Source organism: Bubalus bubalis, chromosome 8 (assembly GCF_019923935.1).
Source record: "Bubalus bubalis isolate 160015118507 breed Murrah chromosome 8, NDDB_SH_1, whole genome shotgun sequence".
NCBI classification, from domain to species: Eukaryota; Metazoa; Chordata; class Mammalia; order Artiodactyla; family Bovidae; genus Bubalus; species Bubalus bubalis.
Window position 1 is genome coordinate 32,700,555 of NC_059164.1, and position 24,654 is coordinate 32,725,208.

At 38.0% G+C, this 24,654-nt stretch overlaps 1 protein-coding gene across 5 annotated transcripts in view; it reads right to left on the reverse strand.

Annotated features, from left to right (window-relative positions):
• CROT (carnitine O-octanoyltransferase) overlaps positions 1-24,654 on the reverse strand; it is a 54,604-nt gene that overhangs the window by 16,597 nt on the left and 13,353 nt on the right. For all 5 annotated transcript variants that reach the window (XM_006049533.4, XM_025291000.3, XM_044946559.2 and 2 more), the window contains 7 exons: positions 22,093-22,201; positions 8,553-8,646; positions 7,599-7,724; positions 5,488-5,589; positions 2,225-2,308; positions 2,036-2,143; positions 1,679-1,809 (listed from right to left, as the gene is read on the reverse strand). In XM_006049533.4, the coding sequence (XP_006049595.1) occupies positions 1,679-1,809; positions 2,036-2,143; positions 2,225-2,308; positions 5,488-5,589; positions 7,599-7,724; positions 8,553-8,646; positions 22,093-22,201 (754 nt within the window). The remainder of the gene's footprint in view (positions 1-1,678; positions 1,810-2,035; positions 2,144-2,224; positions 2,309-5,487; positions 5,590-7,598; positions 7,725-8,552; positions 8,647-22,092; positions 22,202-24,654) is intronic.

Here is a 24,654-nt window from a genome sequence, read left to right on the forward strand (position 1 = left end):
AGCTTCTGCACAAGAAAGGAAACTATAAGCAAGGTGAAAAGACAGCCTTCAGAATGGGAGAAAATAATAGCAAATGAAGCAACTGACAAACAACTAATCTCAAAAATATACATGCAACTCCTACAGCTCAATTCCAGAAAAATAAATGACCCAATCAAAACATGGGCCAAAGAACTAAATAGACATTTCTCCAAAGAAGACATACAGATGGCTAACAAACACATGAAAAGATGCTCAACATCCCTCATTATCAGAGAAATGGAAATCAAAACCACTATGAGGTACCATTTCACGCCAGTCAGAATGGCTGCGATCCAAGTCTACAAGCAATAAATGCTGGAGAGGGTGTGGAGAAAAGGGAACCCTCTTACACTGTTGGTGGGAATGCAAACTAGTACAGCCACTATGGAGAACAGTGTGGGGATTCCTTAAAAAACTGGAACTAGAACTGCCTTATGACCCAGCAATCCCACTGCTGGGCATACACACTGAGGAAACCAGAAGGGAAAGAGACATGTGTACCCCAATGTTCATCGCAGCACTGTTTATAATAGCCAGGACATGGAAGCAACCTAGATGTCCATCAGCGAACGAATGGTAAGAAAGCTGTGGTACATATACACAATGGAGTATTACTCAGCCATTAAAAAGAATACATTTGAATCAGTTCTAATGAGGTGGATGAAACTGGAGCCTATTATACAGAGTGAAGTAAGCCAGAAAGAAAAACACCAATACAGTATACTAATGCATATATATGGAATTTAGAAAGATGGTAACAATAACCCTGTGTACGAGGCAGCAAAAGAGACACTGATGTATAAAACAGTCTTTTGGATGCTGTGGGAGAGGGAGAGGGTGGGATGATTTGGGAGAATGGCATTGAAACATGTATAATATCATATATGAAACGAGTCGCCAGTCCAGGTTCGATGCACGATACTGGATGCTTGGGGCTGGTGCACTGGGATGACCCAGAGGGATGGTACGGGGAGGAGAGAGGGAGGAAGGAGGAGGTTTCAGGATAGGGAACACATGTATACCTGTGGCAGATTCATGTTGATATATGGCAAAACCAGTACAATATTGTAAAGTTAAAAAATAAAATTAAATTAAAAAAAAAAAGGTCGTCCATGGACAGCAACGAAGAGTAGCTGCCGCTCTGTGCAGCTAAAGAGAGCCCATGCACAACAATGAACACCCAGCTCAACCAAAGATAAATAAACTTTAAAAACATAAAGTACATATTCTCAGATAAAATTTTAAAAAGATCAAGACACTTGCACTTCTGCTTAGGATGTAGAAAGTCACAACATACCATCTCTCTTATCCTAAAAATTAATAAAGACTAGATTCCATAAAACTGTATCTTTTCATGAACCCATTTGAAAACAGGCTTCAAGAAAACCAAGTGATCTGAATTTTAAAGCATGGCAAACCTCTGTAAGATGAGAACAGGTACTTCAAAAGTATCAAGGTAATGAAAAACAAGGAAAGACTGTCAAAGCGTCACAGACGGAAACCTAACAACACTGCTGATGAAAGTACAAATTAAGGCACAGTGCCAAGTGGGGAAAAAACCTCAGAGGAAACACTGGGGAGTTACAGTAGAACAGCTAGAGTAGAGATATCCCCTTCGGCCTCTAGACTCTGAAAATGGAAAAGGATTGGTCCTCACCGTCCATGAAGTCTGTAATAGGCCAGCTGAAGTGCCAGCTGAATAAATGTATCAGGGTGAAGCTGCTTCTCCTTGGTTAGCTTTTTGCCAAAAGATGTAAAGGCATATACCACAAGCTGGAGATCAGACGCCTAACAAACAGAATTAAATGGGAAGAGTGAACATATACCCAAGGAGAATACCCCCAAAGATAACCAAATTATCATTAGCATTAAATGAATAAAACAGAAATAAAGGTATTAAAAGCTATAACTTCTAAATGTTTTATGCCATCATATGTGGATGATAGCCAAATATTCATACACAGTAGTTAAAAGATAAAGTATTAACTATCAAAGAGAAAAGTGAAAAATCTACCTGCTTGAAATACTGGGCCTTAGCTTGGTTGATGTCATTTAATACTTTTTCATCCACAGTGAAAACAAGCTCCTCTGGAACCGGTATATCTCGTACTTTTTCTGAGCCCTGAAAATATGGAAAACTTAAAAATACTGTATCTATAAAAATATGAGGCGAAAAGGGAGGAAATCATTTTTTCTAACATACCTTCCATCTTCCTTCATTCTCAAGAATGTTCTCATCAACATAATAGCAGACTTTTACCAGAACCATTGCATCAAAAGGAGCATGCTAAAATGAAACCATACAAGATTTTGAATACTTTATGTAAGTTAAGACTTGACCCAGTATTTTATTTTCATTTTTGCCCCACTCTTAACACACAAGAGCAGAATTCTCATATGCCTCAACTCATAATGATAAAGATAGGGATATTCTACAGTATAGTAAGTAATTGATGTATTTTATTTTCTGAGAAAGAACAAATATTTAAAGTCAGAAGCACCTAATCAGGGCTCTTGAAGTAATGGGAAGGGATGTAAAGTAAATATGAATCATAAAGAGAAAACAATTGCTATTTGTACTGGAAGTTAAAAGAGGTATACACATATACGTATACAATGGTAAAATGTTAAGGAATGGTGAGAGCACTGTGAAAAAGCAGATGGAGCTGCCAGCACAGGTAACAAGACTCATGGGTCATGGACAAACCCTTTTCTAACTGCATCTCACAACTGCATAGTATTCTGTAGCTTTACAACAAATTTTCACAGACATTGCATATATTATTTCACTGAGACAATAGTGTTAAAATGCAGCCAGTAAGAAGAGCAATACTGAAGTGCCAATACTTTGGCTACCTGATGCAAAGAGCTGACTCATTGGAAAATACCCTGATGCTGGGAAAGACTGAAGGCAGGAGGAGAAGCGGGTGAGAGAGGATGATATGGTTGGATGGCATCACTGATTCAATGGACATGAGTTTGAGCAAACTCTGGGAGAGAGTGAAGGACAGGGAAGCCTCGCGTGCTATAGTCCATGGGGTTGCAAAGAGTTGGACACGACCGAGCAACTGAACAACAAATGAGATCTCCACAAAACCCTCTAACAAAGAGAAGACAAAACAGTTGAAGCCAGGATTTTAAATCCAGAGAGGGAAATGTGATTATGTAGTCCAATCAATAAACTACATATTCTAGTACCAACGTAAGAGAGCAGCAACATGACTCTAGATTAAGAGCAAGTTAACTTTACAGTATATATGCTTTACTAATAATGTTTTATATTAGGTTAAATAGTATTTTCAGTAATCATCTTGGGTTGCAAGAGTAACCTACATGGAATTTTGAAAGCATATTATCTAGTGAAGACCATCAGATCAATTTTATAAATATATGGGGGATAATGCATACACATAAAATGTGTCCACACACTTTACTGAAAGAAAGCATCTCAGTTGTGCAAAGACACATGCTCATTATAAGACCAATATTTTCATCCCCAAATAGAAAATATGATTAAAATTACCTTCTCCTGAATTTGAGCAAACCACAGGATATTGCTGCCATCAGTAAAAATCAAAGTAGTACAAGGTGGTAATTTTAGGGGGCTGGGAGTGAGGGAGGAAAGCAAGAAGACAAACTCTTGATGATGGGAGTAACTTGACCCTTACATAACAATGTAACACTCAGTTTGGACAATTTAACACACAGTGAAACAAAACTCTTAAAATGAGAGTACCAAGTAAACACTAGAAAAATATAAGTGCAAACAAACCAGAAGAGAGAGCAGGCAGAGTGGAAAAATGGTTATGAATAATATTAAGCTCAGTTTTAGAATGTGGAGACAGGAAGAGACTGTTAGGAGGATGAAGGCAATGTGAGATGAGCATGAAGAAGAGGGACATCCTCTGCATCCAACAAGTCAAGGACAGATGGAAGGAAGAAGTCAGAAGGTTGTTAACTACTATACAAAGCACAGTTTCCAGGGAACAGTGAGGCTATAAACCAGACTGAGGAGGTTAAGAAGAATCAAACAAGGAGCCGAAGAGAAAAAAGCTGAGGCAATTAACAAGAAATCTTTTGTCAACAGGGGACTCTTAAGGAAGAAGAAAGACAACTGTTAACAGACATTCTATTACCTGCACATCAACCACTCCACCTTCTTTGGCAGTAACAACTACTTTATTTTTCTTTAGGTAACCAGCGCACATCTCTGTGGTGGTTTGAATGAGCGAGTGATTCTAATAGCTGGGTCCCAAGGTTTGGCATGTGACCCAGGCCAGGTGGACTCCCTGGAACATGCACAAGATTCACACAGGCTGATACAACCAACGAGCATTATTCTCAGGTCTTTTGCTGGAACCAGAGGGGTTAAAAAAAAAAAAAAAAAAAGCTGGCTATTTCCATGGAGAACAATAACCTACTAGGAGAGCTGTGAAAACATGAGACTGTAGGTAAAACCATCACATGGTACCTTCTACATAAAAATAAAGCTGAGGCTAAGAAAGTGATGCCAAAAAATGTAGAATTTTCTAATGAAAGCACTTGGACACTGGAAGTCAGCCTAACCCAAATTTAGCTGTACCCCATGCCATAAATATCTCCGTAAGGTAATAACAGTTTGATTTAGGTTTCTATCACCTAAAACTGAAAAAAATTACTGATTAATACAACTACTGAACCCAGATCAAAATTACAGGTCTTTTTAGTATTTTACAGTCACTAAATCTTTGGGAGGAAAGCCCCCAAACACAAACAAACAAAAAAATCTATCTCATACTACTTTATACCAAGTCACATACTTTATGAAAAGTTATATAACAAGATTATAAATATAGATTGCAATTCTGACTTAGGTTGATTTCTTCATTTTCTTGGTTCATAGACTTCCTGAATGTCCATCAAAAAATGGCAGGGTAGAGATGATAAAGACAACCATAGGAGAACAAAAGAGAAAACAAGTTGTGTGTGTGTGTGTATATATATATTTTATAAAGAATGTAAAAAAAAATGATATCCAGTACCAGATATTTTAATATCCAGAAGTAAATAATGTTCCAAAGATCCTGTGTCATTTTTTTTTAACAAGGTTACAAAATTACTAGGTAAATGCACAAATATAGCTACATACATTTCTCTGTGCACAGAACATATACATAATGCTATATCTTTTTAAATGTGTTATAATTTTCAACAAGTAGCAGATTTTAAAAGAGCTTGTACTACATAAAGATACATGCAAATTCCATTTTACAGGCACACATCAAACTGTTAGCCTAACTACAGACGAAAATAATTTGTCCTATACTGTTTTCACTGAGAATTCATAACTAAAATTTTTACTCTAATGCCATAAAGCTAAAAAATGATTTATTATCCTGCCACAGGACAGCCTAACTATTGTAGATTACTGCCACTCATTTAACTGAAAAGAGTAAAAGGAAAAAATAACTTCAGTAGTTTACTTACATCACAATTACTGCCAAATACTCCATTAGAAAAGGCAATCAAGTTATAAGATTTGTCACCCCAGCGTACTGTTGGGTCTCCATTAAGAATCTTTGCAGAAACCTAAAATAAATTTATTGTTTCAAATTAAAAGAATCTTAATATTAGTTTTTAAGTATTTGTATCTTAAATATACACAAACAAACATGATCTCACTTTTCCTCTCTTCAGGTAAACCAAATTTAATAAAATAATAGCTATTCTCAAGAAATAATAATTTAGGTCCTGACAATTTAAATACTCAAAATCTAAGAAATTCTACCACAAAAGAGGATGGGACAATATTCATGAATGTTTAGAGAATATCAAAGTGAAAGGACAAGGTGTTGGCAACTTTAATAAGATGAGAAGCATTGATAAGTTTAGTCATGAAAATCTAGTTACAAGGAAAACATTTCAAGAATTCATATCCCACTAAGCCAGTTTCTCAAATGGTAGGTTTTGGCCGTAGTGAGTCAGGAAATCACTGTAAACATCTTTACAAAAAGAATAACAATAGAACATAACTATCAGAGTATATCACAGATAGTCAAAGTAATTACTGTTTTGTGAAACTTCTATTATGTACGTACTTGTGTGTGTGAGCATGTGTGTGTGTATTTAATGAGCAGCAATCTAAATATGTCTAACTGTAGATTGCAGCAACGGAGCAACATTTAATTAAAATATATTCTTCCTCAAGAAGCTTGTTGATTCTACTTTTAAAAAAGCAGCTAACGAGGGAAAAACTGTTTTCAAGCTACAAGATTTTTCAATCCAATATTATTTATTTCTCTCATTTAATACTGATGGATGCAAAGATTCTGAGATTCCTACAAATACAAATGCTTCTCTTTTATTTTTTTCCCAGGAAATGGTAATGTCCCAGAAGGAAAAAATAAAACCCCAATTATCCTTAAACTCACTAACATCAGTGTGTTCTATAAAACCAAATAATAAAATAAGTCACAAGAGTTATGTAATTCTTAGGACAGACCTCATCAGCTAAGGTATCAAGGCCCACTGCTGTGGGCTATAGGTAGGTTTTCATGTCACCTTTGGTTTGAAAAGCTCATTTTGCCCCCATGCCTTATGCAAATTTTCTGTATATATAATCAATGGAAAGGTTGGGAACCACTGCCATGTGACAAGCATGTGACAAGAAAATAATACTCATACTTCTTTAAACAACATATAAGATCTGTCTAAACAGCCTTGCCGCTCAGATGGTAAAGCGTCTACCTACAATGTGGGAGACCCAGGTTCAATCCCTGGGTCGGGAAGATCCTCTGGAGAAGGAAATGGCAACCCATTCCAGTGCTCTTGCCCAGAAAACCCCATGGACAGAGGCTATAGTCCATGGGGTTGCAAAGAGTCGGACACAACTAAGCGACTTCACTTTCTTTCTTTCTAAACAGAGCTGAACAATGTGGCAAGGATTTACAAAGCATTATTTATTTATGTATAATCTTATGATATGTGTGTGTGTGTGTGTAGCTAAGAAAAGGTTTTAAAAGCTTGCACAAAATATTTATATTTTATGACTTAGTATTTGTGCTTTCTTTTCTTAGCTACCCCATTCTAAGATAAAAGATATTTCCAAAATCTAGGAAACAATTGTTTTCACGATTATGTTTCAAGGTGGTTTTACAGGTATATACTTCAAACTAAGTTGTATACATTAAATATATAGTTTTTTGCATGTCAATTATACTTAATAAAGTGATTCTTTAAAAAAAAAAAAAAAACACAAAATTCTTCTCATGTTCAATTTACACAAGAGTTCCCCAGAAAACTCTGTGGGAAGAAATAAAACAAGAGACTTTCCTGGTGGTCTCATAGTTAAGAATCCATCTGCCAACACAGGGGACAGAGGTCTGGCCCATAAGTGGTAGCTACTGAAGCCCATGCACCTAGAGCCTGTGCTCCACATCAAGAGAAGCCACTGCAATGAGAAGCCCACACACAGCAACCAGAGTACATCCCGCCTGCCACAACTGGAAAGAAAGCCCATGCAAAGCAACAAAGACCCAGCACAGCCAAAAATAAATTCTTAAAAAAAAAAGAAAGAACAGAACAAGATAGTTGAATACCTGAGAATAATCTTCTGGTGTAACATGTGGACTGTCATCATCTAAACAAAATACCAGTAAACTGCTCTGAATTTTTTCTAACATAGTCAGGTTCTCTGGATTAAGACTAATCAAATATTCTCGTGCCTAAAAGGCAAGAAGAAAAAATAAAATGTTACAAGTTAAATATAAAATAGTCAGAAAAGCTCAACAGGTTTTTGAAAAGTTAGAGAAAAGGTTCATCAAGAAAAGTGTAAATTCAAGGACCTCTGTGATGAGTCCTGAACAGGTTTTCTTCTTCAAAAGCATGCCTAGTCCCTACACTTGTGCTACTAAATGTATAAAGGTATAAAATTATGCCTGCTTTCCTGGGTGCTCAGACAGTAAAGAAAATGCCTGCAAGTCAGGAGACCCAGGTTCGATTCCTCAGTTGGGAAGGTCCCCGGGAGAAGGAAATGGCTACCCACTCAAGTATTCTTGCCTGGAGAATCCCATAAACAGAGGAGCCTGGTGGGCTACAGTTCACGGGGTCACAAAAAGTCAATATGACTGAGTGACTAACCACACATAAAGTTATGCCACCCCTAGATTTTCTGCTTGTTCAATATTGTACAATGTATTTAAAACTGCTTATAGCTTAAGGCTGTCTGTCCATTTGTCTTTATTTCCAAGGGCCAGCATGTCCTTGAGCTGAGTGTTTGACGTCTAAATGTAAACAAAATACAAGTATATACTCTCCCCAAGTCTAAATTATAGTTAATAATATTGTACTGCATATTTGAAAGTTGCTAGAGAGATCTTAAAGTTCTCATCACAAGAAAAATATTTTTAAATTTTCTGTATGGCGACGGACATTAACTAGATTTACTGTGATATTTCTCAATAGAAACAAATACTGAATCCTTATGTGTATACCTGAATATAATGTTGCAAGTCAATTGTACCTCTAAAGAAAAGAAAAATGTAAATTATAACCTTAGCCCATCGAGTTCGCTCCTCAGTAGTTAACGCTGCTACCCCAGGTCCGTCGGGTTCACTGTGGCATTTCTTTTGGATGTATGTCAATTGCCTTTGGAAGATTAAATAAGGAAGATTCAAAAAGAGCAGAGGCAGGAGCACTAGCTACTTTGGCCTTTCATAGGTTACAAAGTTTATTAGTATTTAAGTGTTTTAATTTAAATATTATCCAAAGAATAATACTGTATTCTGTATTATCCAAAGAAAGGGATTATGGTCTCTACAGCAATGGAGTTATCACCTACACCTGTTTTTTCCCCACAGTGATTATGTGCCTATTAATATCATCAGTATACTTGACAAGAGCTTAAGCAAATAAATTTTGTTTGATATAATTTATACTTTCGAAAGGTACATGCACTTCCAAGATCCAAGTAAATGCCCTGCATAATGGAGAAGTTTAAAAATATTTTGGTACATAATCTCACAAATATCATATACATTTTATCTAACTAAAAATTATGTGAATATATTAACAGAGGACTTATTCTATACCCAATTAATACTTGGGTTTAATCCCCAAAATAGAAATATCATGTAGTTTTAAATATTTTCACATGTGCCACTGTTACTTAAAATCATTCAAGACTATTCAGTTCAGTTGCTCAATTGTGTCCAACTTTTTGCGACCCCATGGACTGCAGCTCTCCACTCCTCCCTGTCCATCACCAGCTCCTGGAGTTTACTCAAACTCATGTCCATTGAGTGGGTGATGGCATCCAACTATCTCATCTTCTATTGTCCCCTTCTCCTCCCACCCTCAATCTTTCCCAGCATCAGAGTCTTTTCAAATGAGTCCGTTCTTTGCATCAGGTGGCCAAAATACTGGAGTTTCAGCTTCAGCATCAGTCCTATTCAGGACTGATTTCCTTTAGGATGGACTGGTTGGATCTCCTTGCAGTCCAAGGGACTCTCAAGAATCTTCTCCAACATCACAGTTCAAAAGCATTAATTCTTTGGCACTCAGCTTTCTTTATAGTCCAACTCTCACATCCATACATTACCACAGCCTTGACTAGATGGACCTTTGTTGGCAAAGTAATGTCTCTGCTTTTTAATATGCTGTCTAGGTTGGTCATAATTTTCTTCCAAGGAGCAAGCGTCTTTTAATTTCATGGCTGCAGTCACTATCTGCAGTGATTTTGGAGCCCAAGAACATAAAGTCTGTCACTATTTCCCCATAATTTTGCCATGAAGTGATGGGACCAGATGCCATGATCTTAGTTTTTTGAATGTTGAGTTTTAAGACAACTTTTTCACTCTCCTCTCTCACTTTCATCAAGAGGCTCTTTAGTTCCTCTTCACTTTCCGTCCTAAGAATGGCGTCATCTGCATATCTGAGGTTATTGATATTTCTCCCAGCAATCTTGATTCCAGCTTATGTTTCATCCAGCCCAGCATTTCTCATGATGTACTCTGCATATAAGTTAAATAAGCACGGTGACAATATACAGCCTTGACGTATTCCTTTCTCTATTTGGAACCAGTCTGTGTTTCATGTCCAGTTCTAACTGTTGCTTCTTGACCTGCATACAGATTTCTCAGGAGGCAGGTCAGGTGGTCTGGTATTCCCATCTCTTTCAGAATTTTCCACAGTTTATTGTGATCCACACAGTCAAAGACTTTGGCATAGTCAATAAAGAAGAAATAGATGTTTTTCTGGAACTCTCTTGCTTTCTCAATGATCCAACGGATGTTGGCAATTTGATCTCTGGTTCCTCTGCCTTTTCTAAAACTAGCTTGAACATCTGGAAGTTCATGGTTCACGTACTGTTGAAGCCTGGCTTGGAGGATTTTGAGCATTACTTTTCTAGTGTGTAAGATGAGTGCAATTGTGTGGTAGTTTGAGCATTCTTTGGCATTGCCTTTCTTTGGGATTGGAATGAAAACTGACCTTTTCCAGTCCTATGGCCACTGCTGAGTTTTTCAAAAATATACTGGGTTCACCAAAAAGTTCATTAGGGTTTTTCTGTAACATCTTGGCCAATCCAAACAATGTTATGGTAATCAAAACAATATGGCACAAGTGACACTCATACAGGTCAATGGAACTGAACAGAGAGCCTACAAATAAATCCACTTACAGTCAACTGAGGTGCCAAGGAGACCAAGAATATATGGGAAATAGAAAGCCCCTTAAGTAAACAGTGTTGGGAAAATCACCACATAAAAAGAATGAAACTGGACCCCTATCTTATACCTTACACAGAGATCAATTCAAAATAGATTTAAGGCTTAAATATAAGACCTGAAACAATAAAACTCCTGGAAGAAAATATGGGAAAAAAGCTTCCAGACATTAACCTTTTGCAATTATTTCTTAGATATGATACCAAAAGCACAGGCAACAAAAGTAAAAATAGACAAATGAGATTACATCAAACCAAAAGCTTTAGCACTGTAAAGGAAACAATGAAGTGAAAAAGCAAACTACAGAATATGAGAAAATATCTGCAAACCATATATCTGGTAAGAGGTCATGGAACTCTCACAATTTAATTGCAAAAAAACCCCAAACAACCTGGTTTAAAAATGGGCAAAGGAACTGAACAGACATTTCTCCAAAGAAGATACAAAAATGGCCAAGAGGTACATGAAAAAGTACTCAACAGAACTAATTATCAGGGAAATGTAAATCAAAAGCACAACGAGATATTCTCTCACACCTGTCAGAATGACTATTATCAAAAAGACAAGCAGTAACAAGCACTGATGATGATGTGGAGAAAAGAGAACCCTTCTGCACTGCTGGTGGGACTGTCAATTGGTGCAGCCACTACAGAAAACTATGGAGGTTCCTCATGAAATTAAAAACAGAGATACTATATGATCCAGCTGGAGAAGGCAATGGCATCCCACTCCAGTACTCTTGCCTGGAAAATCCCATGGATGGAGGAGCCTGGTAGGCTGCAGTCCATGGGGTCGCGAAGAGTCAGACATGACTGAGTGACTTCACTTTCACTTTTCACTTTCATGCCTTGGAGAGGGAAATGGCAACCCACTCCAGTGTTCTTGCCTGGAGAATCCCAGGGACGGCGGGGCCTGGTGGGCTGCCGTCTATGGGGTCACACAGAGTCGGACACGACTGAAGCGACTTAGCAGCAGCAGCATATGATCCAGTAATCCCAGTTCTGTGTACATATCCAAAGGAACTGAAACCAGGGTCTCAAAGAGACATCTGCATTCCCATGTTCCTTGCAGTATTATTCACAATAGCCAAGAGGCAAAAGCAACTTAAATATTTAATGATGGATGAATGAATAAACAATATGTGGTATAAACATACAAATGGAATTTTATTCAGCTTTAAGAAAAAATTCCACTGTTTGCAACAGTGTGAATGAACCTGATGGACACTATTCTAATAGATAAAACTCTTAAAATCAGAAAAGAATAGCGGATGCCAGGGGCTGGGCTAAGGAGAAAATGAGGAGGCATTAGTATCCACTTGTAATGCAGGAGACCCTGCTTCGATTCCTGGGTAGGGAAGATCTCCTGGAGAAGGGATAGGCTACTCACTCCAGTATTCTTGGGCTTCCCTGGTGGCTCAGTCAGTAAAGAATTTGTCGGCCATGCAGGAGACCTGGGTTCAATCCCTGGATTAGGAAGATCCCTGAGAGGAGGGCATGGCAAACATGTATTACATGGCACTCCAGTATTCTTGCCTGGAGAATCCCCAGGGACAGAGGAGCCTGGCGGGCTACAGTCCGTGGGGTCACAAAGAGTCAGACACGACTGAGAGGCCTAGCACAGCACTGTCAAGTGAAACAAAGTTTCAGTTATACAACATAAGTCAGTCCTAGAGATCTATTGTACAGCATAGTGCTGTAGTTAATAACACTGTACCACACTCTTAAACATTTGCTAAGAGGGTAGATCTTAAGGTAAGTGTTCTTACTATTAAAATTTTTTTTTACAAACAAAGAGAGAAGGACACCTTTGGGGGTGATGAATATGTTTATGGTATCCATTTTGGTAATAGTTTAATCAGTGTATACTTATCTCCAAACTCATCCAGTTGTACAGAAAAAATATGCACAGCTTTATATGTCAATCATACTTCAAAGGTAGTTTAAAAATAACTTCTCTATTCATATTGTAAAAAGAGGTATAGATTTGATAACTGTAATTACCCCTCTTCTCTTTCAGTTTGACTATCTATGGACTTTTCAGTACACATGCAATTTTTGATATTTAAAAGCACAAAAATTCATATTAACAATATTTTAGAATCATACATATTTTAAAATATTTTATCCTTGATATTTCCTCAAAATCTGCCTTCATTACTTTCCACTCATTCTTTAATTTACTGTAATTGGGTTTTGTCCTCCAGTGATTATCTTGAAAATGTGTTTCTGAATATTAGCAATGGCATCCCATAAGATCTAGCAGCTTTATCTCAGTCTCATTTTTCTCTTTATAAAGTCCTTTACCACCCAGGAGTCAATCTTGAAATTCTGTGTTGGCTTTTGTAGCACTGTTACATTGTGGTCTTTCTAACTCACTGACTACTTGGTCTTTTTCACTGACTGTTGTTCTCTGCTGCTGCTGCTAAGTCGCTTCAGTCGTGTCCGACTCTGTGCGACCCCAGAGACGGCAGCCCACCAGGCTCCCCTGTCCCTGGGATACTCCAGGCAAGAACACTGGAGTGGGTTGCCATTTCCTTCTCCAATGCATGAAAGTGAAAAGTGAAAGTGAAGTCGCTCAGTCGTGTCTGACTCTAGTGACCCCATGGACTGCTGCCTGCCAGGTTCCTCCATCCATGGGATTTTCCAGGCAAGAGTACTGGAGTGGGTTGCCATTTCCTCTATCCACCATCAAATGTGTGTCTTCCCAAATTTCCCCTCACTGGCCTCCCCCAACCTCTTCTACAAGTTTCTTCTTTGGTAATTTCACCCACTACTTGAATAGCTTCAATTATCACCTTTACCTAAGAGGCAACCAAATCTCTAACTTTAACCCTATTTTCTCTCTAAATTTCTAGTACCAAATTTCCAAATGCTTGTTGGATATATCCACCTCAATTTCTGCCAACATTCCAAATTAAATATACATTTAAAAATTCTCTCCCTGACCTCTTCCTACAAATTAAGACAAAACTGATCTTAGAAGAAAACATAGGTATCTCTTCATGACTATGAATTAGGGAATGGTTTCTAAGATATGACAGTACAAGTACAAATAACTAAGGAGTAGATAAACTGAACTCTATCAAAACTAAAATGTTGGCCCTTCACAAGCAACCATGAAAAAAGTGAAGTAAACACTAGAATGGGAGGAAAATATATGTAATTTATGTATCTGATAAGGGACTTACATCTAGGATATATAAAGAAGTTTTACAACTCAATAATAAAAAAGACAACCCAATTAAGAATTGGTAAAGAATTTCAACAGACATTTCTCCAAGTTGTTGTTCAGTTGCTAAGTCATATCCAACCCTTTGTGACCCCATGGACTGCAGGACACCAGGCTCCCCTGTCCTTCACTACCTCCCAGAGTTTACAGTCATAGGTACATGAAAATATGTTCAATCTCGTCATTATGGAGACACAACTGTAAACCACAATGAGATCCTACTTCATACTCTCTAGAATGGCTACAATCAAAAAGGCTAACAAGTGCTGGTGAGAATGAAAATAAATTGGAACCCTCAAGTACCACTGATGTGAATGTAAATGGTGCACTCATACTGGAAAACAGTTTGGCAGTTCCTCAAATGGTTAAACATAGAAGTATGATCCAGCAATTCCACTCCAAGGAATACACCCGTGACAAGTGTCCACACAAAAACCTATACACAGATGTCCACAGCAGCATTATTCACAGCAGTCAAAAAGTCAAAACAACCCAAACGTCTATCAACTGATAAATAAATAAAATGTGGTCTAGCCATAGAATGCATTATTATTCAGTAAAAAAAAAAAAAAAAAAGGAAGTACTAATAAATGCTACCAGGAGTCTCCAATCCCTGTTAGGAACCAGGCTACACAGCAGGAGGTGAGCAGTGGGTGAGTGAGCAAAGTTCCTTCTGTATTTACAGTCACTTCCCATTGCTCCCATTTACCACCTGAGTTCTGCCTCCCGTCACATCAGCAGGCGCATTCGATTCTCACAGGAGCTGTGAACTGCGCATGTGAGGGATCTAGACTGTGAGTTCCTTATGATGCCTGAGGATCTCAGGTAGAGCTGAGGTGGTGAGGCTAGCTAGCTCTGGGGAGCTGCTGCAGGTACAGATTATCACTAGTGAAGAGGTCTGACTGCATAGAGATCATGATAAACCAATTGCTTACCGACTCGTATCAAAACCCTATCAGTGAGTGACAAGTGACAACTGCATAATTATTTCATTATATATTATAATGTGATAGTGATAGAAATAAAATGCACAATAAACATAATGTGCTTGAATCATCATGAAACCAGCGCACGTCCATAGAAAAACAGTCTTCCAGGAAACCCAGTCTCTGGTGCCAAAAAGATTGAGGACCGCTGACACTGAGGACCGCCACAACATCTATGAATGTTGAAAATGTAAGGTATACTAAGTGAAAGAACCTAGACAGAAAAGGCCATTTAAGAGTCCATTTATATGAAATGTCCAGAGAGGGAAAACCATAGAGACAAAAAGTCAAGTGAAACAGACAGAAAGGCTACCTCAGGCTGGTGGGACGGGAGTGTTGGGGAAATATGAGAAATGTCTGCTAGTGGATGGGTAAGAGTTGGGGAGCAAATGGGGAATTACTGCTTATGAGTTCAGGGTTACTTTGAGGGGTGACAAAATGTTCTAAAGTTGATTGTGAAGATGACAGCACAATTCTGAACATTCTAAGAAATGCTGAAATATAAACTTTAAATGGGTGAACTGTGTAGTATGTGAATTGCCTCAAAGCCAGTATTAAAAACAAGAAAAAACTGAAAATTGAAAGGTTACTTCCTCTTCTGTTATAATATTATCTACTCAGTAATAGCTTCCTTTCTTTCTAAATCCAGTTACCAATTCAAATTAATTTTATCTCCAAAACTTTTTCTGCATTTATCTCTAAGAAAAATTTAAATTGAAGTATAGTTGATTTACAACATTGTGTTACTTTCTGATATACAACAAAGTGACTCAGTTTTATATATTCTTTTTTAGATTCTTCTCCATTATAGTTCATTATAAGGTATTGAATATAGTTCCCTGTATCATACAGTAGAATCTTACTGTTTTGAACAGTGTTCCATATTCTAAAGTCCCAACCTCTAACTTCTTTCCTGGATTACTGCAAATTTTAACACATCTCTTTTGAGGCACCAACTCATAAGATTCAGAATCTGACCGATCTATCTTATACTACTAATATGTATCTTATGTTTCTAAATAAAATTTCCTAATGCATTGCTATTGCTGTTGCTAAATCGCTTCAGTCGTGTCCGACTCTGTGCAACTGCATAGAGGGCAGCCCACCAGGCTCCCCTGTCCCTGGGATTCTCCAGGCAAGAACACTGGAGTGGGTTGCCATTGCCTTCTCCAGTGCATGAAAGTGAAAAGTGAAAGTGAAGTCGCTCAGTCGTGTCTGACTCTTAGCGACCCCATGGACTGCAGCCCACCAGGCTCCTCCGTTCATGGGATTTCCAGGCAAGAGTACTGGAGTGGGGTGCCATTGCCTTCTCCGTCCTAATGCGCAGAGCTGGCCTAATCACTCAGTTCACTCACACATCCACACCCACACCTTTCTGCTTTGTATTAAGCAGAGGGAATTAAAAAAAAAATCTGGTAAGTAATCTCTTTGAGCTCCATCTGAAGGTGAAAATATAGAAATAAATGACTTCAATAAAATTTAATAATCAGTATAATAGAGATAAATAAGAGCCTAAGTTCTTGGGCCATGAAGAGAGGAAAGGGAATGGGAAATTATGAAATAAGACATAAAATAGGAAGTAGTAAGCCTGCGGTGACATGTGAACAGAAACAAAGCGTGAGGAGCAATTCTTACTTAAAAGGTGGACAAGGCAGGGGACGGCAGTCCAATAGAAAGCATGAGCACATGCAAAGACTACAGATAACCTAACACATCAGAACTGCAAGCAGAGAAACTGGGTAGAACAGGATGCAGAGGGAGGAAGAGCAGGACAAGGCTAAAGGGACAGGCGAAGGTCAAATCGCAACCACAGTTAAAAAAATGAGACTGTTAGCTAGACCTCAAGGAACTACTCAAGAATTTTAAGGTGAGATACGATCAAATATGAATTTTTAAAGTCACAGGACTGATGACTGTAGAGAATGTAGGGAAGCAAGAAAACCACCTGTGAGGCTGAATCAGAGTTAACAATCTGAACAAACAAGGCTTTTATTTTAATGGAGAACAGAAATCCAAGTTTTTATATGAATAAAAACAGAAATCCATGTTTATGTGAATTCTCCCGATTTTTAAATAGCAATTCAAATTCTCTGTTATCCAAGCAAAACAGGCTACAGGCTGAATTCAGACCACAAATCACATGTATGCAGTTTCTTAGAGAGAGGCTTTCAGTAATAAGCCTGATCTAATTCTTTTATGTCAAATTTGGAATAAATTTTAAAATACAGCTGGAACAGACAGAAAGATTATCCAAGAAACAAAAGCAAAAAAACCTAAAAAATGGATCTTTTTTTGTCTATATCAAAATTAACAATGCCTGTTGAAGTACAAAAAAAGTTTGCTAACTGGAATGAAATGTTTGCAACCCATATAACTACTAAAGGATGAGTGCCCAGACATATAATTGCTACAAATCAGTAAGAATTAAAAAATAGCAAATAGAAAAATAGGTAAAAGCAACTCATTGAAAATATGAGTGACCTATAAACATATAGAAATATATTCAATTTCACTAGTTATGAGGGATATGTCAATTCAGGCAACAATGAAAACCACTTTTCACGGGTCAGTTCACCATGGTTTAAGTTTAATTATACCATGTCATCAACCACGTAGAGAAGTAGGTATCCTCCTAAAACACTAGCAAGAAACATAATGCTGCTATGAATGACAATCTGACTTTGTTTAAAAATTTAAAGGTATGTATCCTATGATCCTGAAAGTACATTTCTAATGTCAATACATAGGTATTTTCTCACAAATACACAAAGAGGCATGCTGGAAAATGTTGACTGTTTTTTATAGTAACAAATGCAAACTACATCAATCAATACTAAAGGAGAAACATCAAACTATATAGCATGACCATTTGGTGGAATTCTATATGACAGTTAAAAAGAGTAAGGTTGATAATGTCTACTCCAGTATGAATATATTATTGTCTTATTATTCATTGTCTTATTATTCACTAAAAGAAATGAACTGCAGAAAAATACCTAAAATAAAATTATTTTCTGGACTTCCCTGGTGGTCTAGTGGTTAAGAATCTGCCTCCCAATGAAAGGAACACGGGTTCAATCCCTGGTTTGGTAAGACTCCACATGCTGCGGAGCAACTAAGCCCATGCATCGCAACTACGGAGACCTGCGCACCCTAGAGCTTGTGTTCCGCAGCAAGAGAGGAACTACAATGAGAAGCCCACACACCGCATGAAGAGGAGTCTCTACTTGCTGCAACTAGAGAAAGCCTGAGCACGGTGACAAAGACCCAGCACAGCCAAACATAAATTGACTAATTATTTAAAAAAAAACTTTTTAAATACACAAAACTACCCCTTTCCTCATGACACATGCAAAAATCAATTCTGCTGCTACTGCTAAGTCACTTCAGTCGTGTCCGACTCTGTGTGACCCCATAGACGGCAGCCCACCAGGCTCCCCCATCCCTGGGATTCTCCAGGTAAGAAGTGGGTTGCCATTTCCTTCTCCAGTGCATGAAAGTGAAAAGTGAAAGTGAAGTTGCTTAGTTGTGTCTGACTCTAGCGACCCCATGGACTGCAGCCTACCAGGCTCCTCCGTCCATGGGATTTTCCAGGCAAGAGTACTGGAGTGGGGTGCCACTGCCTTCTCCGAAAATCAATTCTAGGCAGACTTTTAACGTAAATGTGAAAGATAAAAGAATGAAAGTTTAGAGCACAATGTAAGAAAATATCTTTCTAACAATGTGTTAGGAAAAAAAATTTTTATGGAAGTCCAGACACTACAAAACTCAGAGGAAAATCTAGGTAGAACTCTAGATGACATAAACTGCATTAATATCCTTTATGACCCACATCCTAGAGCAATGAAAATAAAAACAAAAATAAGCAAATGGAACCTAATTAAACTTAAAAGATTTTGCACAGCAAAGGATATCATAAATAAGATGAAAAGACAGCCCTCAGAATGGGAGAAAATATTTGCAAATAAAGCAACTGACAAGGGATTAACCCCTAAAAATAAACCCCTAAAAATAATCAGTTCATGCAGCTCAATATTAAAAAAAAAAAAAAAACAATCAAAAAATAGGCAGAAGACCTGAACAGACATTCCTCCAAAGAAGACATACAGATGGCCAACAAATATATGAAAGCATGCTCAGTTCAGTTCAGTCGCTTAGTCGTGTCCGACTCTTTGTGACCCCATGAATTGCAGCACGCCAGGCCTCCCTGTCCATCACCAACTCCCAGAGTTCACCCAAACTCATGTCCATAGAGTCGGTGATGCCATCCAGCCATCTCATCCTCTGTCGTCCCCTTCTCCTGACCCCAGTCCCTCCCAGCATCAGGGTCTCTTCCAATGAGTCAACTCTTCGCAAGAGGTGGCCAAAGTACTGGAGTTTCAGCTTCAGCATCAGTCCTTCCAATGAACACCCAGGATTGATCTCCTTTAAGATGGACTGGTTGGATCTCCTTGCAGTCCAAGGGACTCTCAAGAGTCTTATCCAATACCACAGTTCAAAAGCATCAATTCTTCAGCACTCAGCTTTCTTCACAGTTCAACTCTCACATCCATACATGACCACTGGAAAAACCATAGTCTTGACCAGACGGAGAAAGCATGCTCAACATCCCTAAGAAATGCGAATCCAAACTACAGTGAGGTATCACCTCACCAATCAGAATGGCCACCATCAAAAAAATCTACAAACAATAGATGCTGAAGAGGGTATGGAGAAAAAGGAACCCTCTTGCACTGCTGGTAAGAATGCAAACTGATACAACCACTATGGGAAACAATATGGAGGTTCCTTAAGAAACTAAGAATAAAACTACCATACGACCCAGCAATCCCACCACTGGGCATATACCCTGAGAAAACCATACTTTAAAGAGACACATGTACCCAGTGTTCATTGCAGCACTATTTACAACAGCCAGAACATGGAAAGAATTTAAATTTCATCAACAGATGAATGGATTAGGAAGATGTTGGTGTGAATATTACTCAATAGAATATTACTCAGTTATAAAAAGGAATGAAATTGGGTCCTTTGTAGTCATGTGGATGAACCTAGGATCTGTCATACACAGTGAAGCAAGAAAAACACACATTGTTTATTAATGTATATATATGGAATCTAGAAAAATGGTACTCTTGAACCTATCTTCAGGGCAAGAACAGAGACAAAGACATAGAGAACGGACTTATTCACATAGAGGGGGTAAGGAGAAGGTGGGAGGAACTGAGAGAGTAATAGTGACATAGATACACCATGTGTAAAACAGCTAGTGGGAAGCTGCTGCATAGCACTGAGAGCTCAGCTTTGTGCTCTATGATGATCTAGAAGGGTGGGAGTAGGGAGGGAGGTTCAAGAGGCAAGGGATGTATGTACAAATATAGTAGATTCATGCAACTGTACAGCAGAAACTAACAACACTGTGAAGCAATTAATACTCCAATTTAAAAAAATTAGAAAAAAATTTCAACAGTACACAAAATGTATAATCCATATGGCAAAATATTGATATACTGGACTACAGTCGAATGAAGAATTTCTGATGATCAAAGAGACACTTTGAAATCCATGAAGGCCTCATATCGAGAACGTATAACGAACTCCTACAACACTCCTACACTAGTGGGAAGTGTTTATCAGCACAAATACTTTGGAAAACTGGCATGACCACTGAAGCTGAACATACACATAAACTATGATTCCCCAAGTCCTCTCCTGAGTGTAATGAGACAGAAATGCATGCATGTATACATCAAAGACTTATGCAAGAATTTTCACAGCAGCACTTTTTGTATTAATAAAAATTGCAAGGAAGCTAAGTGATTACACCTGAGAAGGGGGATTTCTGGTATAAGGGGTATAACGGAAATGTTCTGTATCTTGACCTGGGTGGTAGATGCATGAGGATTTAACTGTGGACTTCTGTGTGTGCTTGTGTACAGGTTTGTAATGCTCAATAAAAATAATTTAAAATATATACACATACATACAATTTTAGAAGACAAACCAGAAAATGTGAACAACTGACTGTATATTAATATATTAAAGAATTCTTGTTAATATTTTAGGAGAAGCAAGTCATTAGGTATGGTAATTTTTTTATGTTTATGTTTTTAAGAGTCCTTATATCTTAGAGAAGCTTACTATTTATAGTGAAAGGATATTACGTCTGAGATTTTTTTAAAATAATCTGTGGGGGAGTTTCGGGAGGGGCACAAGGAGGTATAGCTGAATAAGACAATGAATTTATAATTGTTGAAGCTAGGAGTTACTATAATAGCTGTTGAATCTAGGGGTGACTACATGGAGGAGCTTCATTATATAATTCCCTCTACCTTTGGGAATTTTCCATAATGCTAACTTTAAAAATATAAACATCCAAAATAATACTCTGCTTGCTGTTTAGTCGCTCAGTCATGTTCGACTCTCTGTGACCCCCACAGACTGCAGCCCACCAGGCTCCTCTGCCCATGGGATTTCCCAGGCAAGAATGCTGGAGTGGGCTGCCATTTCCTTATACAGTAGTATATGTACATGCTATATATATATAAAATACATACTGTGGGCTTTCCTGGTAGCTCGGATGGTAAAGAATCTGCCTGCAACGTGGGAGACCTGGGTTCGATCCCTGGGTTGGGAAGATCACCTGGAGAAGGGCACAGCTACCAACTCAGTACTCTGGCCTGGAGAATTCCTTGGACAGAGGAGCCTGGCAGGCTACAGTCCATGGGGTCACAAAGAGTTGGATATGACTCAGCAACTTTCACTTTTACTACATACTATATGTAAAATATACATACATATGTTCTTTTTAAAAAATCTGTATGTGCATGTAAATTCATTGCATAGGTTTGAAAGGACAGAATACACTGTGCTAGCAACAGTGATTAATTTTGGGGCAGCGAATGGGATGAGTAATGTTTGTAATGTTTATCTTTTCTCCAAGGAGAGTTTATTCATATACAATGAGTAAAATGAAAAGCTAATTTAAATTAAAAATAAAATAAAAATAGGCTTTTAAAAATTAGCATACATAAAATTCTTATTTCTCAGCTTACTGTCACTTTTTAAAAGGTAATGTTGAACATTTTTTTTTTTTTTAACTCAAGTGAAAGTTTAAAACCTAATGAGACTCAAGAAAGTAGTTTGAAAACCTCTGAATCTCTGGTGCAGTCATCAGATATCCTTCATGCATTACATCAAAGACAAAAACTCGGCCTCGACACAACACTGCAAGGTGACTTGGGGAATGTCCTTCACTCTCTGAGGGGAAAAAAAAAGAAAACACAAGACTCAAATCTCTGAAAGCAAGAGTAAAGCTGCATATTTATATCCAACAGAAAAAAATCATTCCTCCAATATTTTATTTATCATATATTCATCAAATATGTCACATGAATAAAAACACTTTAATAAGGTGATAAAATTTCAGTTAATATGTCATAAATACATGTTCTTGAAACCTATGTAAAATATTTAGATTTTCATGTTTCAAATTCTGTATACTTTAAGAATCATATAAATTCCATACTACTACAGGGCTTTCTAGTTTTATTTATGGATAGGCTGGGAGGGGGAAAGGGTTGCAGAGAAGTCCAGGAGGAGAGTTATTTAAATTTCCTTGGGGGATTACTCTACTGTTGATTGATCATCAGATTATTAAACTGCAGTAATATCTAACTAGGATTTCTCAGTAAAATATATTTTTCAGTAGAATAAGGGTACTTTATGCTTGAGTGGCAAGAAGAAAGAATTTTGCCCAATTGTAGTGTTACCTAAGGCTCTGATAACACCTGGTAAGCCACTGACAATTGATTGTATGACTCATTTGGCACACATTACCCAGGAACTATTTGTTTGTTTGTTTTTTATGAAATATTGAGTATATTCCCTTTGCTGTACAGAACATTCTTGTACCTTATTTACTTTTTTTTTGTTTTATTTTTTTTATTTTATTTTTTAACTTTACAATATTGTATTGGTTTTGCCATATATCAAAATGAATCCACCCCAGGTATACATGTGTTCCCCATCCTGAACCCTCCTCCCTCCTCCCTCCCCATACCATCCCTCTGGGTCGTCCCAGTGCACCAGCCCCAAGCATCCAGTATCGTGCATCGAACCTGGACTGGCGACTCATTTCATATATGATATTATACATGTTTCAATGCCATTCTCCCAAATCATCCCACCCTCTCCCTCTCCCACAGCGTCCAAAAGACTGTTCTATACATCAGTGTCTCTTTTGCTGTCTCGTACACAGGGTTATTGTTATTGATATTTGTAAATAACAGACTATTCTGACTTAGTCCCATTTTTCAAGTACTAGGCTCTGACAAGGGTCTTCCTATATGATCTCTGCCTCCTCTCTCTCAAAAAAGGAAGGAAGAAAATTAGGAAAGACATACACTGCCATTGGAAGTAAACTTATTGGTTGATATGTATAAGGAAATGTGCTAAATGCTTTACACATGTTATCGCATGATATCTACTCATTAGCTATGAGGAAGAACTATTTCCTGAAAGCACTGTTATTTTTCCTCTTATATCCTCTTTCCTCAAGTCCTCTTTCCTCAGAGCTGGGGTATGTGTTTTCTGTGTCCCTCATGGCTATTTCCAAACCATTTCTTCCCCTTCATAAACCTCCATATCCTTTTACATTTACCGTCACTACCTTTTATTGTCCTCTACTACTTAAAATTTGGTGCTGTATAAAGGAAATAAACCTGAGGCCAAGTTAATACTTGAGGAGACGAGAACAGAGGGTGCTACCTAAAGATGAGCATCAGAGGTTATATTTGAGCCGAGACCAAAGTAAAGTAAAAGAGCTAACACAGAGATATGTGTAGGAAGAGAGCTTCAGGCAAAGGAAACAGCAAGTGCAAAGGCATTAGGGCAAAATGAGCTGGCCTGCTTAAAGGGAGAGAAAGGTCAATGCAGCTACAGCGGAGAGAAATGAGCAGAATGGCAGGAAAAACTGCAGCCACATCCTATGGGCCTTAGAAAGGGCTTGCAATTTAAAAAAGGATTGGAAAGAAGCCAATGGAAGGTTTTAAGCAGGTCAGTAATCATGTCATCTAATTACTACTTTACAAAGGGCATTCCAGCTGCCATATGAAGAAGGGATTATAAGCGGGAAGGGAATACATAGCAGGATCAGTTAGGAGGTAACTGAAGTGGTCCAGGTGAGAACAACCAGAGAGGTGATGGTGGCTTTGACTAGGGTGTGACATTGAAAGAAAGCAAGGGGTCAATTTTTTCTTTTTAAGATGGGACTTATTACAAATCTGTCCAACCCAGTAAAGAGGGAAAATTGTTAATGCAGCACAGAGAGAAGGATAATGCAAAAGCAAGGCCCTTGATTAAACAAGAGGTGGAGCCCAGGACATCATGCAGAAGGGCTATCCTTAGGAATCAGAACAGTTCATCCGTCTTTATAGAGAGAAGACAAAGTATATGAATATGTAATAGTGCACTGCAAGGGGGCTGCAAAATGGGCTAACATTTGAATGAATATGTTTCTATGATTGCTGTAATAAATTACCACTAACTTGGTGGTAAATCACCACTAACAAGAAAATTTTATTGTCTCACAGCTCTGGGGACTACAAGTCTGAAATGTGTCTCTCTGGGCTAAAATGAGGGTTGTCCCTGAGTCTGGGTTCCTTCTGGAGACTGTAGGGGAGAATCTGTTTCCTTTGATTTTTCAGCTTCTA